This window comes from Pollachius pollachius, assembly GCF_949987615.1.
Source record: "Pollachius pollachius genome assembly, chromosome: 20".
NCBI lineage: Eukaryota > Metazoa > Chordata > Actinopteri > Gadiformes > Gadidae > Pollachius > Pollachius pollachius.
This window is the reverse complement of record NC_136953.1, coordinates 13,248,129-13,272,659: the sequence shown is the minus strand read 5'-3', so window position 1 is coordinate 13,272,659 and position 24,531 is coordinate 13,248,129. Positions and strand designations below refer to the sequence as shown.

Below are 24,531 nucleotides of genomic sequence, written 5' to 3'. Positions count from 1 at the left end.
ATGCCGGCTTGTGATTGGCTCAGTCGAACAGCGCTGGGATTGACTTCATTAGCTGAAAGGCCTCCTGTTTTTGATGCATTGTATCCGAAATAGAATGCAATACAAATCTCCTTCTAGGTTGAATATGTTTTACTGTATTCCAGATTTGAATGTGTTTACATTAAAATAAACTAATCGTGAAATCGGCGTAAGGTCCTTTTAGCGAGGGGCCGGCGTGGTCAGCGGGTCAGGCAGGGCGGGCTTAACATGCAGACTGACCACGACGGACTTAATCGGCTTTGAAGTAAACGATATTTTAGAATGAATGGGAGTCATTCATAAATCATGTTCTTTCTGAAATCTGTGCTTTTAGGGTCTTTTAGGGCCACACTGAAGTGAAAAATGGAATCTGAACAATAAGAGAAGAGGAAAGTGAATTTGAGGAAAGTGGAAACATAGCTTCATGTTAAGAAATGTGTGTTGATAAGTAGATTAGGGAAATAATTAAATCATACTTGCTGGCAGAAAAACGGTTTTGCCAGTTATGACATTTCTACAGCGCATTTCGTCATTTTGCAACAGCTGGCCTTACCTCCCATTTTTCAGGGTAATCAATTTAGTGCAGCCTACCAAGAACATAAAGTAAAATTAGATTTTAAAAGTGGTGCCCGGACAGGGCTGAACCGTTTGAAGTTGAACCAGTTTGAACTTGTGGTTTGAAATCACCTTGTATTCTCTCTCTCTCTCTCTCTCTCTCTCTCTCTCTCTCTCTCTGTTTCTCTTACTCTCTCACATCCCTCTCCCTCTCTCTCTCTCTCTCTCTCTCTCTCTCTCTCTCTCTCTCTCTCTCTCTCTGTGTCTCTTTCCCACTCTCTCCATTGGAGCAACGGACAAACATTGAACATGTGGTAGCCAGCCAGCTAGGGGTGCTAGCCTGCTAACAAGATGGCCGCCACCATTGGCCTCCATCTTTGTGCATTCAGACGTGTGTGTCGCTTGGGAGCACAGCATGAAAAGGCGATGATCAAGTTTGTGCGAACAGCGTGAATAGGCGGACCAGGGAGGGGGCGGGAGGTGGGATGGGTGCATGAAGGGGGGGCTTCTGAATACAGAGTCGCTGGCCAGGCCCGGGACAATGCGAGCGTGGGCACACATGTGTGTGTGGAGCCGGGCAACTGCACTCTCACACACACATGTTACACACACACAAACCACACACGCACGCACACGCACGCACACGCACACACACATACACACACACTATTGTCTTTGCCAATGGGCAACTGCTTCCCATACGTAGGCTCACTCTCTCCCCTCGTTTGCTTTCCTCCAAAATAATTTTGGACACACACACACACAAATAGACACACACATATTTGTGCATATTTTTACTTTCCCATTTCCTAGCATCTCCTGTCACCCACACCCGCCCCCCCCCCCCCCCCACATACACACACACACATACACACACACACACACACACACACACATCATCTCCAAACATTTGAAAGAGTGTGTTTAAGAGGATGGTGGGGGGGGCTTCAAGAGCCAAGAGAGGTCACAGCAACAGCAACCAATCCCAGAGCAGTTCCCATGGAGACAAGTGCAGTGGCGTACAATGGTGTGGGGGGGAATTTGGCGTCAGGGTTCAGTGGGTGGGTAAAGTTTCGTTGGTGGGGTGGTGGTGGTGGTGAGGGAGGAGGAGGTGTGTTGGGGGGGGGGGGGGGGGGGGTCATACAACTACATGTTTTAAAATTCCATAAACTTCCCCGTTAAAATACAATGTTTTTAGTCCCTTAAAAAAAGCTAGATCTTATCCTCTTTTAATCTTTCCTTTTTTCTTCCCCATCCCTCGAGGCATTAAGGAACAGCACCACTCCCTCAGGGCTCCGCCCCTTCCTGGTTGAAGGGTGGGTGAGTGAGTGACACATGGAGGGCAGAGAGGGAGGGAGGGAGGAAGGGAGGGAGGGAGGGAGGGAGGTATGTGGAAATTCCAGTGACCATAGCGAGCAGTTTGACCGATGAAGGCCGCCTGGTATGCAGGAGGAAGCTGGTCATGATTTGATGCACTTTTGTGGATCCAAAACATCGTAGTCACTGTGGGTTTCTATTTGTATGTGTGTGCATTTGTGTTTGTGTGTGCGTGTGTGTTTCCCCGCCTTTGGTTAACTTTAAATCATGTCCCTGCTCTGGGCGACACCACAAATCTTCCCAGGTCCCATGTCATTATTAACCACAAGCTCTGACCACACACACACACACGCACACACACACGCACACACACACGCACACACACACACACACACACACACACACACACACACACACCGGACACACACACACACACAAACTCACACACACACACACAGGGCCGAACGCCCTACACTAGATTCATTGTTTCGCAGAGTGTTGAAACTATTTGAACAGAGGTCACGACAAACTCATTTAAATGTGTGTTTCCACGTTTCGCTTGCACACCGACGCCTGGGCCCCCATTTTGTCTGTCCTTCTTCCCTCGGCTTTTGACTCATCTCATCTTGTGCTTTATCATTCCTCCAGAGAGACGGAGTTCACTGCTCTCTCTCCTGGACCTTCGCCGCTCGGCCGCTGCCACGCCTGTCTCCAAGTCTCACCCGTTCACCCTTGTTCCCTTGCTCCTGCCTGTCTCTCTGTCTGTCTGCCAGTCTGTCTGTCTCTCCGCCTGCCTCTCTGCCTGTCTGTCTGTCTGTCTGTCTCTCTGCCTGTCTGTCTGTCTCTCTGCCTGCCTCTCTGTCTGCCGGCCTGTCTGTCTGTCTCTCCGCGTGCCTCTCTGTCTGTCTGTCTTGCCTGTCTGTCTGCCGGTATGTCTGTCTGTCTGTCTGTCCGCCTGCCTCTCTGCCTGTCTGTCTTACCTGTCTGCCGGTCTGTCTGTATATCTCTCCGCCTGCCTCTCTGTCTATCTGTCTGTCTGTCCATTGAGATTGTGTATTTGCCTGGCTGTCTGTCAGTCTATCCGCCTGCCTGTTTTTGTCTTTCTGCCTTTGTCTGTCTGTTTGCATGTCTGTCTGTTTGCACGTTTGTCTGTCTGTCTGTTCGCACGTTTGTCTGTCTGTTTGCACGTTTGTCTGTCTGTTTGCATGTTTGTCTACTTTGCATGTTGGTCTATCTGCCTGTCTGTCTGTGTTTGCATGTCTGCCTGTCTGTCTGTATGTCGGTTTGCATGTCTGGCTACTCTACATGTATGTCTGCCGGCCTGTCTGCCGGCCTGTCCGTCCGTCTGTCTGTCTGCCTATCTGTCTGTCCTTGTGGCCAGGTTTTTTTGGATCCAGTTGGCATGGCTCCTGTTTGTTTTCAGCCATTTTGGGGACTTGCAGTCCTCGTAACAAACTGCTTAAATGGCGTCCTCTTGCTCGCTCTCTCTCTCTCTTTCTCTCTCTCTCACTTTCTCTCTCTCTCCCTCGCTCTCTGCCTCTCCCTCCCTCTCCCTATCACTGGGCTTTGTGTATATAAAGTAGTGTGTGTATGCGTGTGTGCGTGCATGCATGTGTGCGCGTGTGTCTGTATGTGTGTATGGGTGTGTGTGTGTGTGTGTGCACGCATAAAGGACAACACTTCCATATAAAAAAAGAAGATTGGATTCAGGGGGGTGGGGGGTGAGGGGGGGGGGTGAATTGGAGTTGAGGGGAGAGGAGGGCAAAAAAAAGCAAAAAAAAGGGCAAAACACTGAGAATCGTGTGTCAGAGGCAGGACTGAAGTGAGAGAGACGGGGCGGGCGGGGGAGAGAGAGAGAGAGGGAGAGAGAGAGAGAGAGAGAGAGAGAGAGGGCGAGAGAAGCGAGCGAGTCAGAGTGTGAGAATCGCTGCTGCCCTCGGTCTTCTCACACACACACATACACTGCTGCCTGCCTGTGTGTGTGTGTGTGTGTGTGTGTGTGTGAGAGCGAGCGAGAGGCGCCTCTCTCTCTCTCTCTCTCCCCTACCCTCCCTCCTCCCATCTCTCTCTCAACACACGCAAGAAGGACTCGCACAGGGGAGCGAGCTCGCGGGCGAGAGCGCGCACACGAGTGAGAGAGAGAGAGAGAGAGAGAGTGTGCGCGCGTGAGAGAAGAGAGAGAGAGAGAGAGAGAGCGTGAGGGTAAAGCGAGAGAGAACACATCGCAGCAGAGATGCAGCAGGAGGCTTCAAGAGGTACGTAGCTCTTGTGTGCTTTTGCCTTCCTGTGAGAGAGAGAGAGAGAGAGCGGGCGAGAGACACAGAGAGAGAGTGGGGAGAGCGCGAGAGAGAGAGGGGAGGATGAGGAGAGGTGGGGACGTAGCCTTGTTTTTCTGCTTGTTTTGCCTTCTGTCGCTGCTGTGGCGGTTGTTTGGCACGTGAGGCGGCAGGGAGAAGGTTTTTGTTGTGTTGTTTTTTTTGTTGTGGTGTTTTTTTCCATGTGCGTATGCACACCGGGAGAGGCAGAGTCCGGGTGTGTGTGCACACTCGCCCCTGCTGTAAGTTTAAGCCCTTTTTTATTTGATTTGTTCTCCTTTTTAACTGTGTGCCTGCGCCGCTGTGTACGCGGTGTTTGGTGCGTGTACCGACGTGTGTGTGTGTGTGTGCGTGCGTGTGTGCCTGTGTGTGCGTGTGCGCGGTGCGTGCGTGTGCCAATGAGAGGCCTCGCTTCCCTCATCCTCCCCTCGGTTCGCTGGCTCACCACGCAGTTGTTTTTCCGGATTGATGACTCGTCTCGAGATCCACGGCGGAAAAGAAAGCGACCTGAAAAAAAAACAAAAAATGGTGCCGAAGTAAAAAAGAGAAACCAAAACAAAACAAACTTTTTTTTAATCTGACAGATTTACCGGTCACGCCCCCATCCCCCCCCCACCCCCACACCCTCACACCCACACCACCACAACCCCCACGTCGCTGGAGGGGGTGGGGCCGAGGGGTAAGGGTGTCTGTGTGTGTCGGGGGGGGGGGGGGGGGGGGGTTATGGTGATGGTGCTGGTAATGGTTGTGTGTGGGGGGGAAGTGGAGTGGGCGAGGGGGGGGGAGGGATTGCGTTGAAATGCGACATGGGATTTATTGTTGGTGATGGCTGGGGGGTGCAGGCGAGGACTCTGGGGGGGGGGGGGGGGGGGGGGATCGGGGGAATGGGATTATTTGTAAACCAGTCGGGGCCGACATAATAACTACATACACACTACGAGAAGGAGCGATCGAGAGAGAGAGAGAGAGAGAGAGAGGGAGAGAGAGAGCGGGAGAGTGCTACACGTGAATGCGGGCGGTGTGTGGAAGCGATGCCACTGGTGAAGCTCCGATGGTAAACACCATCCTCCTCACCCCCCATCCTGCCTCTCGTCGTTCGCGGGCCCCGGGGCCCTCTCGGCCGAGCCGTCCTCCATTTTGCCCCAGCTCTTGTGTTTCTCCTCGGCAGCAGCAGCAGCAGCAGGGATCGGGCGTTGTGATGTCACCGGCCCCCCCCGTGGGGACCCCGTCGTCGTTTGTCCCCGTTTTCTCACTTCTTTATTTTCACAACAACAGCGCGTCCGCTGCCAACTCTCCCCACATTCCTGGTTGCCATGGACGCAGACCCCAGCCCGAGTGCTTTAGCCACTGTATGGAGAAAAAAAATGAAATGGCGTGCGAGCAATGCCCCCGGGGGTTGAAGGTCGAGGCCTTTGGTAGTGCCCCCCCCCCCCCCCTGCTGTTTGTATGTTTGCTGTTGTTGTTGTTGTTGTTGATATTTTGAAGTCATGTCAATTTCATTGGTATCGTCCTTAATCAACGTGAGGGTTTCGACAGACTTCACAGGCAACTATGACAACATTGTTTTTCTGCTGTTGTTTTTGTTGTTGATGCTGTTGTTTTCGTTGGGACCAACGGGATGAGATTAAGCTGCCCACGAGACCCTAACCATCTCCACGCTGGTGGCCTGCCGCTTCCCTCGAGGAGAGCCGGAAACACTCGATTATCGGGTCACACACACGCGCAACTTATTTTAATGGGCTTATCCCCCCTTTCGGTTTGTCGTGTAGCGTTTCTCGTTTACGCAGCGGGGCGTAAAATCGTACGGTTGTCCGATCTTTCTCCACACATTCGAACGATGTCCACCGCTATGGGCGGCAGCAGCTCAGGAGGAAGAGCGGGTTGTCTGGTATCCTCAAGGTTGCTAGTTCGATCCCCGGCTCGTCCTAGCTGAGTATCGAGGTGTCCCTGAGCAAGACCCCTCACCCTGACTGCTCCCGACGAGCTGGCTGTCGCCTTACGTGGTTGACTCGGCCGTCGGTGTGTGAACGTGTGCATGAATGGGTGAATGTTTGGCAATATTGTGAATGATATAAATGCAGTCCATTAACCACTTATGGACCCAGTTCTGAACAGAGCACTGAATTAACGTCCTCACGCGCCTTAACCATCCCCTCCGTTGTTCCACAGCGACAAACGTTTCTCCCTCTGCGCTTTCAACAGGGAGTTTGGCGTGAAAACGGAAAATGTATTTAGGTTGGGGGGGGGGGGGGGCGCTGAAATTACCTTCAAAAGGTCACCGCCACGCCTCAGTCTCATGGGGCAGGCTGGGGAGGCGTGTGTTTGGAGGGGGTGGGGGGGTTGTGTGCATACCTTGCACTAATGCTTCTCGTGATTCTGTTACAGCGTGTGGAATTATGGGAATTATGTGGCGGCCAGGCACCAGCGGAGCGTTGTTGTGTTACGTTTCTCCTGGTCCTGCATTCTTCCCGGCGGGTCGGCCCTGTTGTGTGGGGGGGTGGTCGATGCAGGCTCACCCCTTGTTACCACCGTTTAGGGACTTTTGGGGAGGAGTGGTCCAGGCCAGAAGGCAGGCGGGCGGCTGTGTGTGTGTGTGTGTGTGTGTGTGTGTGTGTGTGTGTGTGTGTGTGTGTGTGTGTGTGTGTGCGCGTGCGCCACACAAACGCAGTCCCGAGTGGGATCTGAGAGACAAGGGAAGCATGAAATGGGTACACGGTAGAGGCCAGCACCAAGCCCCCCCCAAACACACACACACACACACACACACACACACACGCAGCCGCGACCCTCCGACCTCAACCAACTTCCATCTCTCCCCTCGAGCCCCCCCCTCTCCTCCCTGTCCCATCTGGCTGGCTCCAGTGTGCTCACTTAGGGAGGGGGGTAAGGGGGGTCTACGGGGCGTGGAGAGTTCAGTACCTCTTCGTTGTTAACGAAGCCCACCGCCTCCCTCCGTTGACGCACACACACACACACCCACACAAACACACACATACACACCCACCCACACACACACACACACCCTCCCCTTGCCCTCTCTGCACAGACCAACTGCCGCTCAAATGGTTGGGCCCCTCTGGCCCCGGGAGAGAGGGAGAGAGAGAGAGAGAGAGAGAGGGCCAACCGACACCTTCCCACATGCTCCTCGCCGCTGGCCCCACCGGCTGGAACACGACCCCCCCCCCCCTCTCCACACACCCACCCGTTCCCCCCTCTCCAGCCCCACCCCCCCACTGTTCACGCAGCCCGTTTGCACAATAACAGTCGCAGCGGCGGAGGCGGCGGTGGCGGCGACAGCAGCCAGTATCGCTGCACACGAGAACGCGGGGTGCGAGACGGCACGGCGGCGACCCAGGTCAGCTCCCCGTACCGCTCTCTTTACGGGGTGTCGCTATGGCAACCGCATCACGTGCCCGAGGATGATGTCATCAGGAGGCCGTGGTTCTCCCTGACAATCGGACCTATCAAACCTCCATGTTTGTATCTATGTACGTACGTTTATGATTTCTTTTCCGTACATTACGACGCTCACTGTGTGACCACAGACACTCTTTGACCGCGCGTTTCGGTTGGATTCGATGTCTCCGGAGCGTTCCCTGTGAAGGTTTTCCGTGACCTGTTGTCGGGGGTAACGTCAACCGTCCCGACGGCGGTAATGGTCCGGCCCTCTCTGTCGCTTGGGCGGTTTGCGGGGGTTTCCTGCAACACAGCGGCCCTCTACGACGACTAGCGAGGAACCGGACACACCACCCCCACTCCTGCCCCCACTACCATGCGTCCAGCCTTCCGACGGTCACTACGGTCACCGTGGCGGTTCCACTGTGTGTCTCCCCCCCCCCCCCCCCCGAATAGATTACGGTTCGTGCCTCCCGGGAGTCCCACTTTCAAATCGCTCTGAGCTGGGACGCCGTGTTACCCTGTGGCTGTTGTATCAGAGACAAACACACAGACACACTCGCTGCTGCTTTGGTTTGGGTTTTGTGTCCATCTGTGGATTTGTGAGGTTAACAAGGCATTTTAAACCATCAGCAATGTCCTTTTTTAAATTGTCTTTGTATTTTATTTTTAGGTGCACGTTCTTGAAAGTGCGCTTAACATTTGTGAGGTTAATAAGGCCTTTTAAACCATCAGCAAAGTCCTTTTTTAAATTGTCTTTGTGTTTTATTTTTAAGTGCACGTTCTTGAAAGTGCGCTTAACATTCGTGAGGTTAATATGGCATTTTAAATCATCAGCAATGTCTTTTTTTATCATTCTATTTTTTAAGCCCACATTCTTGAAAGTAAACGTAAGAGGAAAACTCAGTGTCATAAACAACCTGCCTAATCTAAACTCGCTAGCATGCTAAGTATTCCATAGATAATGAATGTTTGACAAAGTTAAACATACATGAAGTTAAAAATACACATAAACATACACAAAATTAAACATATACAGCGTCCAAACCCAGCTAGGCCCCAGGATCATCATTGAATCAGGGCGCATACGTTATGTTACGGTAATCAATGTCGCAGCAACAAGTTGTTGTTGCTTTCGACCGTCCTCACTGAAGAGCCTCACTAAACATGTGTGTGTTTGTGTGCATGTGTGTGTGTGTGTGTGCGCGCTGTATGTAGGCCACATTGTCTGCTTTTTTACATGTGGTTTATTTTTATGATTTTCTTTCCTTCTAAGGCAGACTGGTCAGTTATTCGCCCAGCGCCAAGGGCATCTCTTGTTGAGTCTGGGCCTCTTTGAAGCCCCTCCAAGAAAAAAAAAAAAAGACAGACGATATTCTGGGCGAGCGACACTTTTGTGCGGAAACATCCTGTTAGCGGAGAGCTGTCGGTGGGGTGACACTGCTCTCTGTCAGCAATTCACTTTAAGGTCCTCGCCTGTAGGTAGGGGGTCACGAGTGTGTGTGTGTGTCTGCGCGTAAATTGTATGTTTGAATGTCTGTGCGTGAACCGTATGTTTGTATGTGTGCACGTGAATTGTATGTGTGCGCGCGTGTATGTGTCTACGCAGTTACATCAGCACACATATAGGCTCAGCATTAGCGATTGTGTAGGCGTTTTCTTTTTTATTATTGAAATGTTTTACCATCTAACCCACCCCCCCTCCTCCAGAGAGAGGCCACGTCACTCACACACACATGTGTGTGCCTGCGTGTGTGTGTGTCTGTGTGTCTGCGTGTGTGTTTATGTGCATGTATGTGTATGTTTGCGAGCATGTGTGTGTGTGTTGATTTGCGTGTGTCTTTGTGCGCGTCCGTGTGTGTATGTGCATCCATTCGTGTGTGTGTGTGTTTTTTGTGCATGTGTGTGTGTGTGTGTTTATTTGCATGTGTGTGTGCGTGCGCGTACATCATTGCGTGGGAGGTAGCATTAAGTGGCCGCCTGTCACAGTCGGCCGGGCCGCCGTGCCCGACCCTCTGCATGTGAAGAGGCTGCTGCTACGTGCGTCACGGGGAGAGAGGGGGAATAGGAGAGGGGGGGGGGGGGGGAGGCCTTCATACGCATTTCCCTGCCCGCAGTGCAAGCGGCAGATGAAATGGTGTCATTTTTAGCTCCTGTCTGTCTCCCTCTCTGACTGCCTGTCTGTCTGCCTGCTTGGTTGTATGCCTGTGTCTTACTGCCTCGCCCTGCCTGACTTTCCGCCTGTCTGACTGTGACTGTCTGACTGTGACTGCCTGTCTGCCAGCCTGCCTGTCTGCCCATCTTCCTGCCTCACTTTCAGTCTGCCTGCCTGCCTGCCTGCATTTCTGCCCGTTTGTCTGCGCCGTCTCTTAAACGCTTCCGCCCACTCCTGAGTGGGGGGGCTGGAGGTTTGGGTGTGGGGTGGCAGGGGTGCGAACATGAGGGATTTCCTACCTTCCGCTGGTGTCGCATGCGTGAGTGACAGCAAAGGCCCCCGCGTTAGAGAGAGAGAAAACATGATTCTCCACATCCCTGTATATATATAGACTGTGTATGCACGTTTAAATCTGTACGGGCCTATTCATCCATGTCACCGTGCAGCACACACACTGAGATATATAAATATATCTATATAGATATTTATATAGGCCTACTGTGTGCCGTGTTTGGACACCGACGGGGGTTGACTAATGGTTGACATCTCTGGGTTCGGCTCGCTGTACCTGTCTCCATCGTGATTCGTGACTCGTGACTCATGTTTCCCCGCCTGCTTTGCATGTGTATTTACATGGCTGCCCCATCGGCGTCATAGTCTCCGTGACGATAATGCCATGGAAATCGATCTGCATTTTCTCACTGAGTAACTTCCCCCCCCCGACGGCGAAACAGAACAAAACAGTGGGCCGCTTATATTTGTTTCTGTGGGTTTGTCCACAGCGGTCGATGGCGTCTCGAAGCTTAACCTTCATAGCAGAGGACATTGAACGTTGTTTAAGAACGCTTCAAAAACGAAACAGGCCCCCGAATCCATTCTTGACATTGATCTGACCCATCAACTTTCTTGTGTTTCCACCAGCTCACTGGGAATGTGTGAATGGCAGCGTGAGTCGCAGACAGTGAGCACAGCTTGATGCCGGGCCTACACGTTCGAACACTCACAGGCTGTGTTTACGTTCCCTCGCCCCGCTCAGGGTTAGACTGACACACAGTCAAACCTTATGAACCCTGACAGACTACAATGTTAGAGGGAAGTGAAAAAACGTAGCAGTTAATCGCTGATGTACCGGAAGTGCTCCCCAGGTCATGTTTTAATGTGTTTTTATACAAACAAAACCTGATTCTACACGGCGCTCGCTAGACAGATTGCATGTCAGGCTATAATCGTGTCCATTAAAAAAAACGGTTCATCTTTGAACGGTGCAAACTACAAACTACAAAACCCAGAGTTCCCTATCGGAACGGTTGACACGCACAAACTTATTCCTCCTACGGATCACAGAGGTTTCGTAATTGCTCAGTTATATCTGCGTTGGCTGTAGTCTTTGCGCGGTTTGGTGGAAAATACAACCTACAGGCTACGCGTTTCAGACTCTCATTTCAAACTCTTTTGCCTTCCCCCCCCATCGTTGACCATGTGTTATTCCTTGTGGGTAAAATTACATAATCTTACGTAATCTCATGGCTGGCTTGCTTGGGCTCCACTATTGTGTATAGTATTCCATTCACAACGGCAATGGAAAAGTATCAAATATGGTATTTTAGTTTTAATCCTCTGAATAATTGATGAGCTTCAGGAGCTGTAATGTATCGATGGCCCCCCCCAACACAAGGCCCCCCGCCGGGGCCTTGTGTTGCTCGCATGTTGCGTTGCATTTGTGCAGAGGCTCCTGTCTGTCTGTCCAACTGGGCAGTCAGTGTGTCCGGCTGTTCTCGCTCCAGCCTCTCCACAACCCACGTCTGGCTCTTTCTCCCTCCTCTGTCCATTCGCTCTCCCTCTCTCCCTCTTTCCGATTCCTCACATCCCATGCCCTTTCTCTGTCCCTCCATTCTGTTTTGCTCTCTCACCTTCTCTATCTCTCCCTCTCTCTCTCCCTCTCTCCCTCTCTCTCTTTGTCTCTCCCTCTGTCTCTCCCTCTCTCTCTCTCTGTATCTCCCTCTGTCCCTCCCTCCCTCTCTTTCTCTCCCCCTCTCTCTCCCTCTGTCTCGTCCTCTCTTTCTCTCTCCCTGCTCTTTCCTCTGCAATAACAGTGCTGACCTAGTTTCTGCCTGTTTAGGGCTGCCTGTGGAATTTTACAGCGGCCTGCCTTCCTGCTGGCTGCTGTGCTGCTTGAAAATCGCAGGCGGTAAAAAAAAAAAAAAAGCATGACTGTGGATTTTTTCTCCTCCCTCCCTTCTCCTCCCTCTTATATTTCTCGTCACATCATTTCACAGCAGCTCCATGGCTTTCCTTTTTCCTGCTCACTTCGAAACCCCACCAAAGTGTCGCCCGCCAGCCATCGACCGATCTGTGTTGTTCTCTATAACCAGTGTTAAAAAACGCGTTGAGGAGGGCAGCGATGGTGCTACAGTGTTTGCACGGGCGTAGCGCTTCGGGGGGGGCCGCGTGCTCTGCCCGCCGCCGCCGCCACCATCGCGGTTAAATAAGAATGGAAATGGGAAGTGGACCGCCGCTCATCCCCTCGAGCCTCAGCTACGAGTGTACCGGATGCAAAGGGCGGAAAAACACCCTCCCTCTCTCTCCCTCCCTTCCCCTTGCCTCTCTCTCTCTCCTCTCACCATCTCCCCTCCCTCCCCCTCTCTCTCTCTCTCCTGCTCCCTCCCAAATAAATGGTTAGAATTATGCCCAGCAGATACTAGCTGCCACAAAACGGCTAACAAGGCTGGGACGGGAACCCGCCCCCTCTCTCTCTCTCTGCTGCTCTCGCTGAGCAGACTTCTGGTTAGCAAGACAGAGCTTGAACACTGCCACATGTGCCAAGGGCCACTGTCGCGGAGTAAACGGCGGCGTCTCTTTGCGGGGTATCTTCGATCGAGATCTGAACGCCTCCCCGATTAAGGCGGGAGGCAATGTCGTGTGACGGACGAGCGATACGGACCTCGGGATTGACTTTGTGAACGCTGTACACTCGGGCGGCTGAAATCTAACCCAGCTCTGCTGCGCACATTCATTCCTGCCTCCTCTCCCCCTCTCCCCCCCCCCCCCCCCCCCCCCCCCCCCCCTACCAACCTCCCTCTATTTTCAATTCTTGGCTAAGCTGTTGCGAGCGCAGCACTGCTGAGAAATGCCATTTTCTTCCGCCGCCGGACTAAAGTGTTCTGCCAGAATCATGACCGCCACCGCGAGAGCCCGGGGTACTGCCGTTGAGTCACCGAGATGTGTGCCCAAGATATGGCAACGTTAATCATTGGAGCTCATTAACCCTTTTTCCTGTGTTTCTTGCTTTGTGTTTGCCCCCTCAGATTTTGGGGGCCGGTCATGGTGTCCGGTGAGAAGGCGTGGGACCCCCTTCGCGCGGGCCCCCTTCGTGCACATCTGAGCGAACAGCAGCTTCCGCCCGATCTCCCGTCCCTCTGCGACCTCGCACACATCACAGCGCGCCAGGACGCCGCCTGCCGCCAGTCGCGGCCGCCGTCGTCTTCCGTGCCTTCGGACCTGGCGGGCGTCGTCAACACCCTCTGCCCACCCCACGCCATCCCCCTCCCCGGGACGCGAGGCCCCCCGCCGGACCGCTCCTGCCCCGCCCGCCGTGGCTCCGGTGGGGCCCGGGGACCCGGCGGCGAGCTGAGGCTCGGAGTGGACCCCCAGGCCGCAGGGGGGGAGGGGGGCCCCCGCGCCGAGCGCCACGGGATGAAGGGTAAGAGCAAGCCGGGGGTCCGGGCGGAGGCCGCCGTGGAGGACCGCCTGGAGGACATGGCCGACGGGCCCAAGAACGCCAAGATCACCCTCAGCTTCCCGCTCAGCGCCGCCCCGCTGCCGCCCTCGCTGAACTCGCCACACCCCCCCCGGCGCAGCTCCTCCTCGTCCTCGCCCTCGCCCCACCGGCGCCGGCCCTCCTCCGGCGCCAAGGGCTCGGACGCAGGGTCGCTATGGAAACTGGACGCCACCATGGACATAAAGCACCGGCCGTTCAAGCCCCCGCGCCACGACAGCCCGCCGTCCTCCTCGCCCTTCGTCTCCGCCCCCCCCATGGCCGTCGGCGCTTTCATCAGAAAGGACATGAAGGACATGAAGTCCCCCCCGCCGCTCAAGTGCTCCAAGGTCGTCAGCCCGGAGGCCCAGGTCAACCGGTTCCCCCACAGCCGGGCCCCCGGGGGGTCCGTCGCGGGCGGCTACGGGGTCGGCGACGGCTGGGAGGAGAGACACCCACGGGGGACCAACGGGACGGTATCCCCCTCCCAGACGGCCCAGATCCTCTTCAACCTGGGCAACGCGGCGTTCCCGGGCCCCAGGGGCCGGGACGCGGAGAAGACCGCCGGGAAGCACGGCACAGCCAAGCTGCAGGGCCCGCACGGCCCCCCCATCCTCCAGCCGCCCGTCCTCCACCTCCCTCCGCCGCCCCCCCCTTCGGAGGCCCTCCCCGCCGCCCCCCCGCACCCGTCCCCCCTCCCCCCCGCCGCCGCTGGCGAGAGCCTGAAGCCCGAGCTGATCTGCGGCGTGTGCCACCGGCTCTTTAGCTCCGCCTCCTCGCTCACGGTGCACATGCGGCTGCACCGCGGCAGCCGGGCGCTCAGTTGCCGCTTCTGCGGCAAAGCCTTCATCCACAGCAAGAGACTGCAGTCCCACGAGGCCTCCTGCCGGACCCCCCCGCCCCCCGGCAGTGGCCCGCCTCCCGCCGGAGCGGGCCCCGCCCCCTCCCTCCAAGTCCGGCCCAAGGAGGAGCCGCTGGAGGAAGGGGAGGTGAGGGTGGAGGGTGGCGTGGTGGTGGGCACGGACGGCGCCATCGACAGCGGCAAAGCGCGGCCGGGGAAGAAGGCACGGAGCCTGCTGGCGCGCATCCAGGCGGACGACGCCGCCGCCGCCTCGGAGCTGCTGGCCGGGGACGAGCAGCACTTTGTGAAGGTGGTCGACGGCAACGTCATATACTTCTGCTCGGTGTGCGAGCGCTCCTACATGACGCTGTCCAGCCTCAAGCGGCACTCTAACGTGCACTCGTGGCGGCGCAAGTACCCCTGCCACTTCTGCGATAAGGTGTTCGCCCTGGCCGAGTACCGCACCAAGCACGAGGTGTGGCACACAGGCGAGCGCCGCTACCAGTGCATCTTCTGCTGGGACGCCTTCGCCACCTACTACAACCTCAAGACGCACCAGAAGACCATCCACGGCATCAATCCCAGCCTCATCTCCAGCGAGAAGACGGCCAACGGCGGCTACAAGCAGAAGGTCAACGCCCTGAAGCTCTACCGCCTCCTCCCCATGCGCGCTCAGAAGCGGGCCTACAAAACCTACAACGACGGAGTGGCCGACGGCCTACTCCTGCCCCCGACCGACGCCGCGTCCCAGGGCTGCGACGGATCCCTGGGCCTGGAAGACCTCCAGGGTCTGATCAGCGTGAAGCCTGACCCAGATGCCTTCCCCAACGACTTCCCTGTCTCCATGGGCCCCGAGCACGGCGACTACCCCGCGCTCTCGGCCCTCCCCGCTACAGACCTGCCCCTGGCGAGGAGACGTGACACCGAGGCCCCGGAGGCGGAGCACGGAGGGAGATCTGGCGGCGGCTATAAACTGTCGAGTAGCAGCAGAACCAAAACCCCCAAAGACGGTCGAGGTGGGGAAACGGGAAACGCATCCTCGGTGATCGCGTACGCCCCGACCAAACCCTCGGTGATCGTGCACGGCGCCGGCATGTCGTCTTCTGTTATCGTGCACTGCAACCAGGTCACCCCCGGCAACGGCAGGGGCCTACTTAGCGGCGGCAGCTCCTCCGCTGAGGGCGGCGACGGCGCGGCGACCCACAAATCCAGGTCAAGCAAAAAGCAAAGAGAGAGAGAGCGAGAGAGCACGGAGCGGCACAGAAAGAGGTCTAGAGATAGCTCCGACGCCACAGGGGAGGGGGGGTCCCGGGGCAGGCAGGACGCCGAGCACGGCGGCCGCTCCCACCACAAGTCACGCAAACTCCAAAGCAAGGGCGACGGCGGCTCCAACACCGCCAAGCATCTAGCGGCGGTGGCGGCGGGGGGCGGGCCGCCGGCCAAAGACGCCGGGCCGCTGTGTCAGATCACCGTGCGCATCGGCGAGGAGGCCATCGTCAAGCGCAGCATCTCCGAGACTGACCTCCGGCGGGACAAGAGTCGCTCCCCTCCAAAGACCAGGAAGGCTGAGGCGGCGGCAGTCGCGGCCGCGGACGCCAAGGAGTCGCGCCACCCGCACTCCCACTCCCACCACCACCACCACAAGCACCGGGCCCACGGCGACGCCATCGCCGACCCGGAGAGCGAGCCAGAACCCGACGAGGAGGAGGAGGAGGCAGTGCGGGGGAAGGTCTCCAAGTCTCCCTCGGAGGTGAGGGAGTACTACTTCCGGCAGGAGGTGCGCGAGCAGGCGGACAGTGACAACGACGCGGAGGACGATCTGTGGCGGCCGTACTACTCGTACAAGCCCAAGCGGAAGGCCCAGGCTCATCTCCAGAGGGCTAAGAACTGGCAGAGGAGGCTGCAGTACAAACGCTCCCTGCGTCTCATGAGGAGGGCCGAGAGGCTGATGAGCCACGTCAGCAAAGAGACGGAGAAGTCACCGGGCGAGGAGGAGGAGGAGGAGGAGGAGGAGGAGGAGGAGGAAGCTACAATGGAGGAGCTGGGCCAAGAGGAGGTGGAGAGTGATAGAGAGGAGGAGGCACCGGTGACGGAAAAAGTGTCAAACGGTGACGCAAAGATGGAGGAGGAAAAGACAAAAGAGGAACTTTCTTTCCCTCCGAAGCCAAAAGCCGGCAAAGTCCTGAAAGAACACTCGGAAGCGGCCCAACGCGTGGTCTCTCCTCTCCGCTCCCTGATGCCTTCGCTCTCTACCTCAGCTCCTCCTCCCCAGGCGATCAAGCGGCGGCCCTGGACCAATGGCAACGCGGAGGAGTGCAGCACGTGCGGCCGCTGGTTCTCCAGCGCCCGGAAGCGGGACAAACACGAACTGAGTCACCTGCTGGAGTTCGTGTGCCTCTTCTGCCGAGCCACCTTCCCCTCTCGAGACAAGCTGGAGGACCACCAGAGGGCCCAGCACCCCCGGCCCACCGACACGCCCACCTCCCTGCCCCACAAATCCGGCTTCAACGACCAGGGGGAAGGGGGCGGGGGTAAGGCAGTGGCAGAGAGGGAAGCCGAGGCCAAAGAAGCGGGAGGGCTGGGTCCGTTGATCAGGACAAACTCGACCAGCTCGGGTTGCCTGAGCAGAAGAGCCCTGGCCAGGCACACCTGTCCCCAGTGCCACACGGTGTGCAAGACCTCTTCGGCACTGACCCGTCACGTGCGACGCCACGAGCTGAGCAGCTCCCCCGAGCGGGAGGAGACGGAGCCCAGAGCAGCCACCGCCGCCGCCGCCGCCGCTGCCGCCGCCGCTGCCGCCGCCGCTGCCGTGACTGTGACGGCGCCCACTACCTCTGGCAGCACGGAGCCGCCCGAGGCTGAGAAGGAGCAGGTTCCCACCGCTCAGTCTGTCTCCGTAATCAGCTACTCTCTACCGGACCCCAGCGTCAGCAGGGACTGTGCCACTTCCCAGCGCTGCCAAGGCCCGCCGGAAAGCGAACAACAGACATGCGATCCCACCGCAAGGTCCGACGATTCGACGGAGCGCGACCGGCCCGCTCAGAGGCGAGAACCAAGCCTGCTCGCTACGAATCAAACGTCGTCGAGCGGACTGGTTAGCCTCACGCCGCCCGGCGTGGAGCCCGGCCCGGCCGCCGCCCCCTCGGCCCTGCACAGCGTGCTGGTCATGAACGGCTCCGAGTGCCTGGACTACCGCACTACCAAGAGGAGACCCCCGGAGGGCGTGGCGCACGGCACCCCCAGCCCGGCACGCGTCACCACGCCCCCGGGCCCCTCCGCGCACTCGCCGGCGACGTCGCACCCGAGGACGACCGCGGCTGCCACTCCCCCTGTCGCCAGGCTGACCGCTCCCCCCCCTCCCGCAGCCGCGGCGGCGGGAATGCCGAAGTGGGAAGGGGTGATCATGGACCGAGAGAGGCAGGGAGGGGCGGCCGTGTTCCTTCACGGCGGCTACGAGGAGCCGGCCTCAGTGCACGACCTCCGGATCCCCTACCGGGCCCACAGGAGCCCCTCTCCCACCGAAGCACAGGACCTGACCATGTCCTCGATCCTGGCCAGGGAGAGAGAGATGGAGCGGCATCGGGAGAGGGAGAGGCAGCGGGAGAGGGAGGGCGAGGCGCAGAGGCAGCGAGCCAGGGAGCAGGAGAGACTGAGGGCCCGGGAGATGCAGCGGGGCGGTAACAGAGACCCCGAGAGGGGGAGCAGAGACATGGAGACGGAGGGTCCCGCCCTGCTGGTCCCCAAAGAGGAGCCGCTGAGTCCGGCGCCGTCCCCTCAGCACACCCCCGCCCCCGCCACCGTCAACGTAGCCCCCTCGCCCAGACACGCCCCCAAATCCCCCCACCGGTCGCCGAACGCCGTCCGCCCGGGGTTCGCCCACGGCAAGCGGCCGGCCCACCAGCCCTTACCCGCGGGGGGCGGGCCCCAGCTGCACACCTCCGGGGCCCCCGGGGGCGTGGCCGGCGAGCGGCCCTCGGGCCAGGCCCTGCTCCTCCAGCGAGCGCCCCCGCCGCCAGAGTACCAGGACGCACCGCCGTCCCGGCAGGGGGAGGAGGAGCGCTCGCCGGCGGGCTACGCCGTGCAGGACCTGCCCCTGCCCCTCCTCATGGCGGGGGGGTACCGGTCGGGGAAGAAGCAGCAGCAGCAGCAGCAGCAGGAGGAGGAGATGCTCATGGCGTCCTACCCGGCGGGGGCCCTTCCGTTCGGGCCCCTGGGGAAGGTGATGGTTCCCGCCGGGGGGGACCTGACCAAGCTGCCGAGCTTCTACCAGGACCCCTACCAGCTGCTGTACAGCCCCCACATGCTGGCCTACCCCTACAACCTGGCGGCGCTGCCCGTGGCCCTCAACATGATGGCCCCCGGCGGGGATAAGATGGAGGCCATGCCCTTCCTGCCCGCCATCTTTAACTATGCCGCCGCCGCGCCCTACATGGGCGCCGCCCAGCACCACCTCCTGGCCAACCCCGCCCTCTACGGCAGTGGGGGCGGAGGGGGCGGAGGTGGTGGGGGTGGTAGTGGCGGAGGCGGAGGCAAGAAGCAGCGAGAAGGCGGAGCCGGCAAGTCTTAGGACGGGACAGAACGCTTCGTCTGAGGAATATACCTGAACATGTGGAGGTGAAGGGTGGAGACGGCAGCACTGCCCCTGTCGCCTTGATAGAGGGGCGAAGGGAGGGCGGCGTAGTGGGGGGGGGGGGGGGCGATCCAAGATTGTTGGATTACAGAACCCGCCCCCCCCTACCCCCGCCCCCTCCTCTATTGTTGAGCAGACATCATCGCGGGCCGTGAAATCAGGAGGAGGAGAGGAGGGGATGGAGTGGGGAAAAAGAGACAAGATGCTGTTCCACTGCGAGGACTCCGCCCTTAAAAGAGACCACCCCCCCCCCCCCCCCCCCCACACACTCCATCTGTCCTTCTCGATCGCCCCCCCCTCCTCTGTTGGACTCTCCTCCTGTGGGACTCTAGTGCGCTGTAGTGATAGAGCTTGAGTAGTCCTCCCCCCTACTGTCATGATGATGATTCTCCACAATATAATCTATACTATAAGAATAAGAACGTCTAACAAGGTGTATATTGTGTGTGTGTGTGTGTGTGTGTGTGTGTGGGGGGGGGGGGGGGGGGGGGATGGAAATCTATATAAGTTCCCTAAGCTTCCCTTAACGGCGACTGTACAGCGAGGAACAGCACTCTTCCGGGATAGCTTGTGTAGGCAATGAAGAGGTACCGGACCGGAGTCCCGGCCAGACCACCGCTGGTTGTAGAGCAGTTAGCAAATACAACATTGTACGCGTGTTTGTGCGTGCCGTGCGCATGTGTGCGCGTGCGTCAGCCTACGTGTGTGTGTGTGCGCGAGTGAGTCCAAACTGTACGTGAAAAGTTTATATTTGCAAAAAGACGTGCAGTGCAGTGCAGTGTTTAGGGTTAGTGCATGCTGATGTGCGTTTCACGCTGGCATCACTGTGCAATGGTTGAGCGTTTCCGTTCTTCAGTATGTTTGCGTGTGTGTGTGCTTGTGTGTGTGTGTGCGTGCCTGTTCGCGTGTGTTTGTGTGTGTGTGTGTGAAGAGGAATGTGCATGAATGGCCAGACTATGCCATGCTAAGCGCTAATCATTCCGCCTGGTCCCAAGGTTCCATTACATGCTGCATTCCTGCGCTAGCCGGTTAGCCACGCTAGCTCTGCCGCTAGTCCGAGCGCCATCGAGCAACACAAGGGGGATAGCGATAGAGCCCCCCCCCCCCCCCCCCCGTATAGCCAGTGGTATAAATGGATGGAGGCTAGCCCCAGTGCGGGCAGAGATGCAGCTTCTGCTCTTCCGGAGGCCTTCGACCGAGACGGCTAGCTGGAGTCCGTCAGACCGCTGTAGTACCCGCATCGCCTTTCACCGTAGTCGTTTTATAACCTTAACGTGCACAATAGACTCTAGAGTAGAGACACAGTGGTCGCTGACGTGAGGGGGAGGGAGGGGGGGAGGGCACACTCGTAGCTGCTGAGGACATGTAGCTGACCACTGGGTGAGATTTCTTTGTTTTAGTTTTTGTTATTTCTTTCAGTCGAGTAGGCCGTTGCACTTCCAGATTTCATCTCAATCGATTCACACACACATCAAAAAAAATAATAATCCATCTGTGTATATCTATATATAGATTTTTATATCTATGTATATATAGATGTATATACGAAAGGGACAAAAAAAGAAAACAAAATCAAATAGAAAACGGTGAAAAAAATAACCCCCCCCACATCTGAACACTTCCAGCGTCCGCCGTGAAGGGGGGAGGGACAGGAGGCCCAGGAGTTGGGAGGGGGGGAGCAGAGGAAGGGACTCGCTTACTGAACAGGCGGAGGAGTGAGTCAGGGGAGGAAGGGAGGCGGAGCTCCCGGTCAATACCCCCCCCCGCCTGCCCGCCGCCCCTCCTCCCCCATCCCACGCCACCACCCCCACCCCCACCACCACTGTAAAAAAAAAAGACTGCACAAACCCTCTCTGTTTTCCTCCCCTCCTTCTGGACGGGGGCTGGGGGGAGGTGGTGGGAGAGGAGGAGGAGGAGGGCAGATCGCTGGGGCCATTTCCTTTTATATTTTTTTCATTTCGTTGTTGTTTCTAACGTGATTAGAAGGAGGACGGGATGTTTCGGGGGGTGGGGGTGTCATTCTGCAAAGAGCAAAAGCAATGTGGGTCGAAAACGTCGCCGTATTTTGATTTAATTTTTTTCCGTTGTCTGTTGTTGTTTTGTTTGTGTAACCGTAATGTTGATGGTTTCCTTGTTGCTTTTCGTTTGGTTCCTTTTTTTTGCTGTTCTGAAGTGACTTCACTGAAAGAAAGGCTGTATGTATGGCTGTATGCGTGTGTGTGTGTGTGTGTGTGTGTGTGTGTGTGCGTGTACGTGTGCGTGTGCGTGTGTGCGTGTGTGTGTGTAGGGGGGGGTCCTTACACTATATGAATGTACATGTTGTGACGCGGCCCATGAAGTTCTGCCGCGTCACTAGTAGCTCGGATACAGTCCATTACGTTGGTGATTCGTCATTGTTGTCGTTTGTTTTTGTTTATTCGGTTAGTCGTTTCTTTGTTTTGTATCTCCCGAACTATAAGTAAGTAACCTGATTCAGACTCGACATAAGGTCTGGTATGCATATATATACACACACAGTAGTCCCGTAGGAACATTAACGTCAGACATGGGATTAGACGCACAGATGGAGCATGGGAGACGTGTTCACTCCGCTGAATTTCACGTTGTGCTCACAGCTTGACCCATCCCTTTTATTTTGTATTAATGGCTGTCAACTCACCTCCTTCTTTATTTTTTATTCTTATCGTTCAATATACTCGGACTCCCTTACTGAACTGTCACGTGCGTATCACCATCGGTGTATCGCAGCTGTTCCATCTTCCCGCTATCGTAGGCCCATACACACCACCGCATCGCCGAATGATTTATGCTAGCTTCTGTGTGTGTGTGTGTGTGTGTGTGTGTGTGCGCGTGCCTGTTTGTGTGTGCGTGTGTGTATACACATGCGTGCGTGTGCACATCTGTGTGTGTGCATGTGTGTGTGCCAGTCTCTGTGTATGTGTGTGTGTGTGTGTGTGTGTGTGTGTGTGTGTTTTTGACAGACCTGGGAGGCCCCGTTAGACAACAGCGTGTCCAACACACAGCGTGTCCAGCAGCACAGGGCTTCCATTTTTTCTTCGTTTGGGTGTGGTTCCAAGCGTGAGTCTGTGTGTGTGTGTGCATGTCCGTGTGCGAACGTGTGTGTGTGTGTGTGTGTGTGTGGTTGGATGAATCTACGTAAATAAGAAACCAAAAGAACCTGCCTAAGCAGCTCATCGCCCTGGGGGCAGTATCCTGTTATTATTTTGGGTTTGTTTTGATCTTCCTGTATAAAAGAAGCTGTGGGCGCGTGTAACTCTCTAGGCCATCTCTCCTAACTGCAGTACCCAAAGCCATTCCTGTAGGTGGACATGCTAGTGTTTCTCGGACCATTTCTTATGCCATAGTTTTTCCCGTCGTCATTCACGGTTGTCATACAGACCAAAAGCATGCAAAAATCGACGTATCGTAGTAAACGGGCTGGAATCTGGTGGTAATATACAACTATTTACTGTATGTTTTAGTTTAAATGAATGTGCCTCTGCTTTGATATTTAAAATGATCATTATCTATATTGAGATGTGGATCTGCCAGATTTCTACTGTTAAGGTGCCTTGTTATGGCATAAGAAATTTCAAAAAGAAGAACGCGAATGGACGATGTGTGTCGTCATGGCGACGCTGGGAATCTAGAGAGGAAGGAATCTCATGTCTTAGTTTGCTACGGAGCAGGTCATAGACATATAGGGGTATGGCTACACTGTTTGGTATTGTGTACATGTTTAGGGTAATACTGTGCCATATAGGCCTAGTGCCCACACAAATATGTTAATGTTATTTTTAAAGGACGTTTTAATGTTGCCTGATGACTTTGTCTTTAGATTTGATACAAAGGCTTGTAGCCATGGCTCTCCCAAAGTCCGTCGTCTCTCTCTCTCTTTCTCGCTCTTTTTCTGGCATTATTCTCTCTCTCTCTGTGTCTCTCTCTGTCTCTCTCTTGCTCTCTATCTCTCTCTTCTCTCGTTTTGGTCTCCCCTTGTTTCTCTTTGCTGCAATCAAACAAAATAAAGTATTAACCTGATGACCCAACCGAATGCTCTCTGGTCTCCAGACTCCTCTTTTGTCTATCTTTGGTTATTCCAATAAAACAGTGTCTTTCTCCGTAAACATAGAACACAGGTCAATACCGCTGTGCGTGAACTTTGGATTTCTTTGTAAAAAATGTGAACCGCAGTGTTCCCAAAGTTGTCTCAAGTGTGCCTTTCTCGTAACCTAAAACCCCTCACTCCCCTTCTGTATGAAATGCGCACAGAACATTTCTTTGGCAAGCGCAAAATGCTGTGGGTGCACTTCACAAAGAAGAATTAGCCTCGCAGGCTAGCTTTATTTTTTACTCCCACAACCCCCCCTCCCCCCTGATTATAGGTCTACATCCTATGAGCAAGGCAGTTTAAAGCAGCCACTTCATAGTTGTTGATTATTTTAACCTGCAGGTTGCACATGAGGTAACACCCTGTGCTATTTCTGGGCGGGCAGGTCATTCCAACAGCGTGTGTCAATGTGTGAGCGTTCGGTTTGCCAGGGAAGGCAAAACGGCTTCAAACGTTCTCAGCAAACCATCGCCCTAGACACTGCTGCTGTCGCTTCGAAACCTCAAAAGAATCCGAGGGCCATCCATACAGATGGGAGAGAGATAGCGGACAGACACCGCCTGTGAAATGGGTGGCCGGGAGAGACAGACAGAGAGAGTGCGATCAGGGGGTGAATGAGTTCATGGGTTTCAAGGCTGGCTTCCTCTCACTAGTGACACACAGTGTTGGAAATGGAGAGTGTTTTCTTGTATTTTCCACTAAAAGACAGATCCCAGAGAGGTGGTTAAACAGAGACAGACTAGGCGATGCTTGACTGATATTATTTAGGAGCCTTTTGCCGGAGTGGCCTGCAGTTAACTTATTTGGTTGAGATATGTTATTAATATGTAGGTAGGGGCCGGGTTTTTTAAAGCAGGAATACCTACAGGTAGAAAAACTGTTCCCCCCCCACACACACACGCACGCATTCACACACACACACACACACACACACAGGTGGCGCAAGCTTTTTCTTTGGAAATCATGTACGTCTGTGTGCCTAACGAAAAAGCACGATGAGTAAATGTGTGTGTGCATGTGTGTGTGAATGCATGTGAGTGCGTGCGTACGTACATGTGTGTCGGTGATTCTGGGAATAGAATGAGTCACTGGATGACCACTGCCCTAATGTATTCCATTTACCAAAGCATTCGATCAATGTTTCAAATATTATGCAGGGGTGACTAAGCTGCAATGTTCAACCTACAAGTTTTTTTTTAGATTTTACCATTGTCCAATAACCTTGAGGCTTAAGAGTGTATGTGTGTGCGTGTGTGTGTGTATATTTGTTCCAATGAGAGCGCATTGTGTGTATCCCAGGAATGTTTCTACTTGCATACAAAACGCAAGGATGTGTGGTCCTTCTCGAATGCACACAAATTCCCTTTATTCTCTGCCCCCCCCCTCCCTCTCTCTCTCTCTTCTTTTGCTCTCCTTCTCTCCTTCTTTTTAACCTTTTCTCT

At 55.6% G+C, this 24,531-nt stretch overlaps 1 protein-coding gene across 2 annotated transcripts; it reads left to right on the top strand.

Moving 5' to 3' along the window:
- The first annotated feature begins 3,899 nt into the window (after positions 1–3,899).
- zbtb4 (zinc finger and BTB domain containing 4) lies at positions 3,900–23,026 on the top strand. 2 transcript variants are annotated; one of them, XM_079757847.1, is made up of 2 exons: positions 3,900–4,145; positions 13,062–23,026. In XM_079757847.1, exon 2 carries the CDS (start codon positions 13,078–13,080, stop codon positions 18,916–18,918), a length of 5,841 nt encoding a protein of 1,946 aa, XP_079613973.1. In that variant the 5' UTR covers positions 3,900–4,145; positions 13,062–13,077; the 3' UTR covers positions 18,919–23,026. The 2 variants fall into 2 exon arrangements, with proteins under 2 accessions (XP_079613973.1, XP_079613974.1); XM_079757848.1 differs by lacking the exon at positions 3,900–4,145 and adding an exon at positions 4,298–4,447.
- The last annotated feature ends 1,505 nt before the right edge of the window (positions 23,027–24,531 follow it).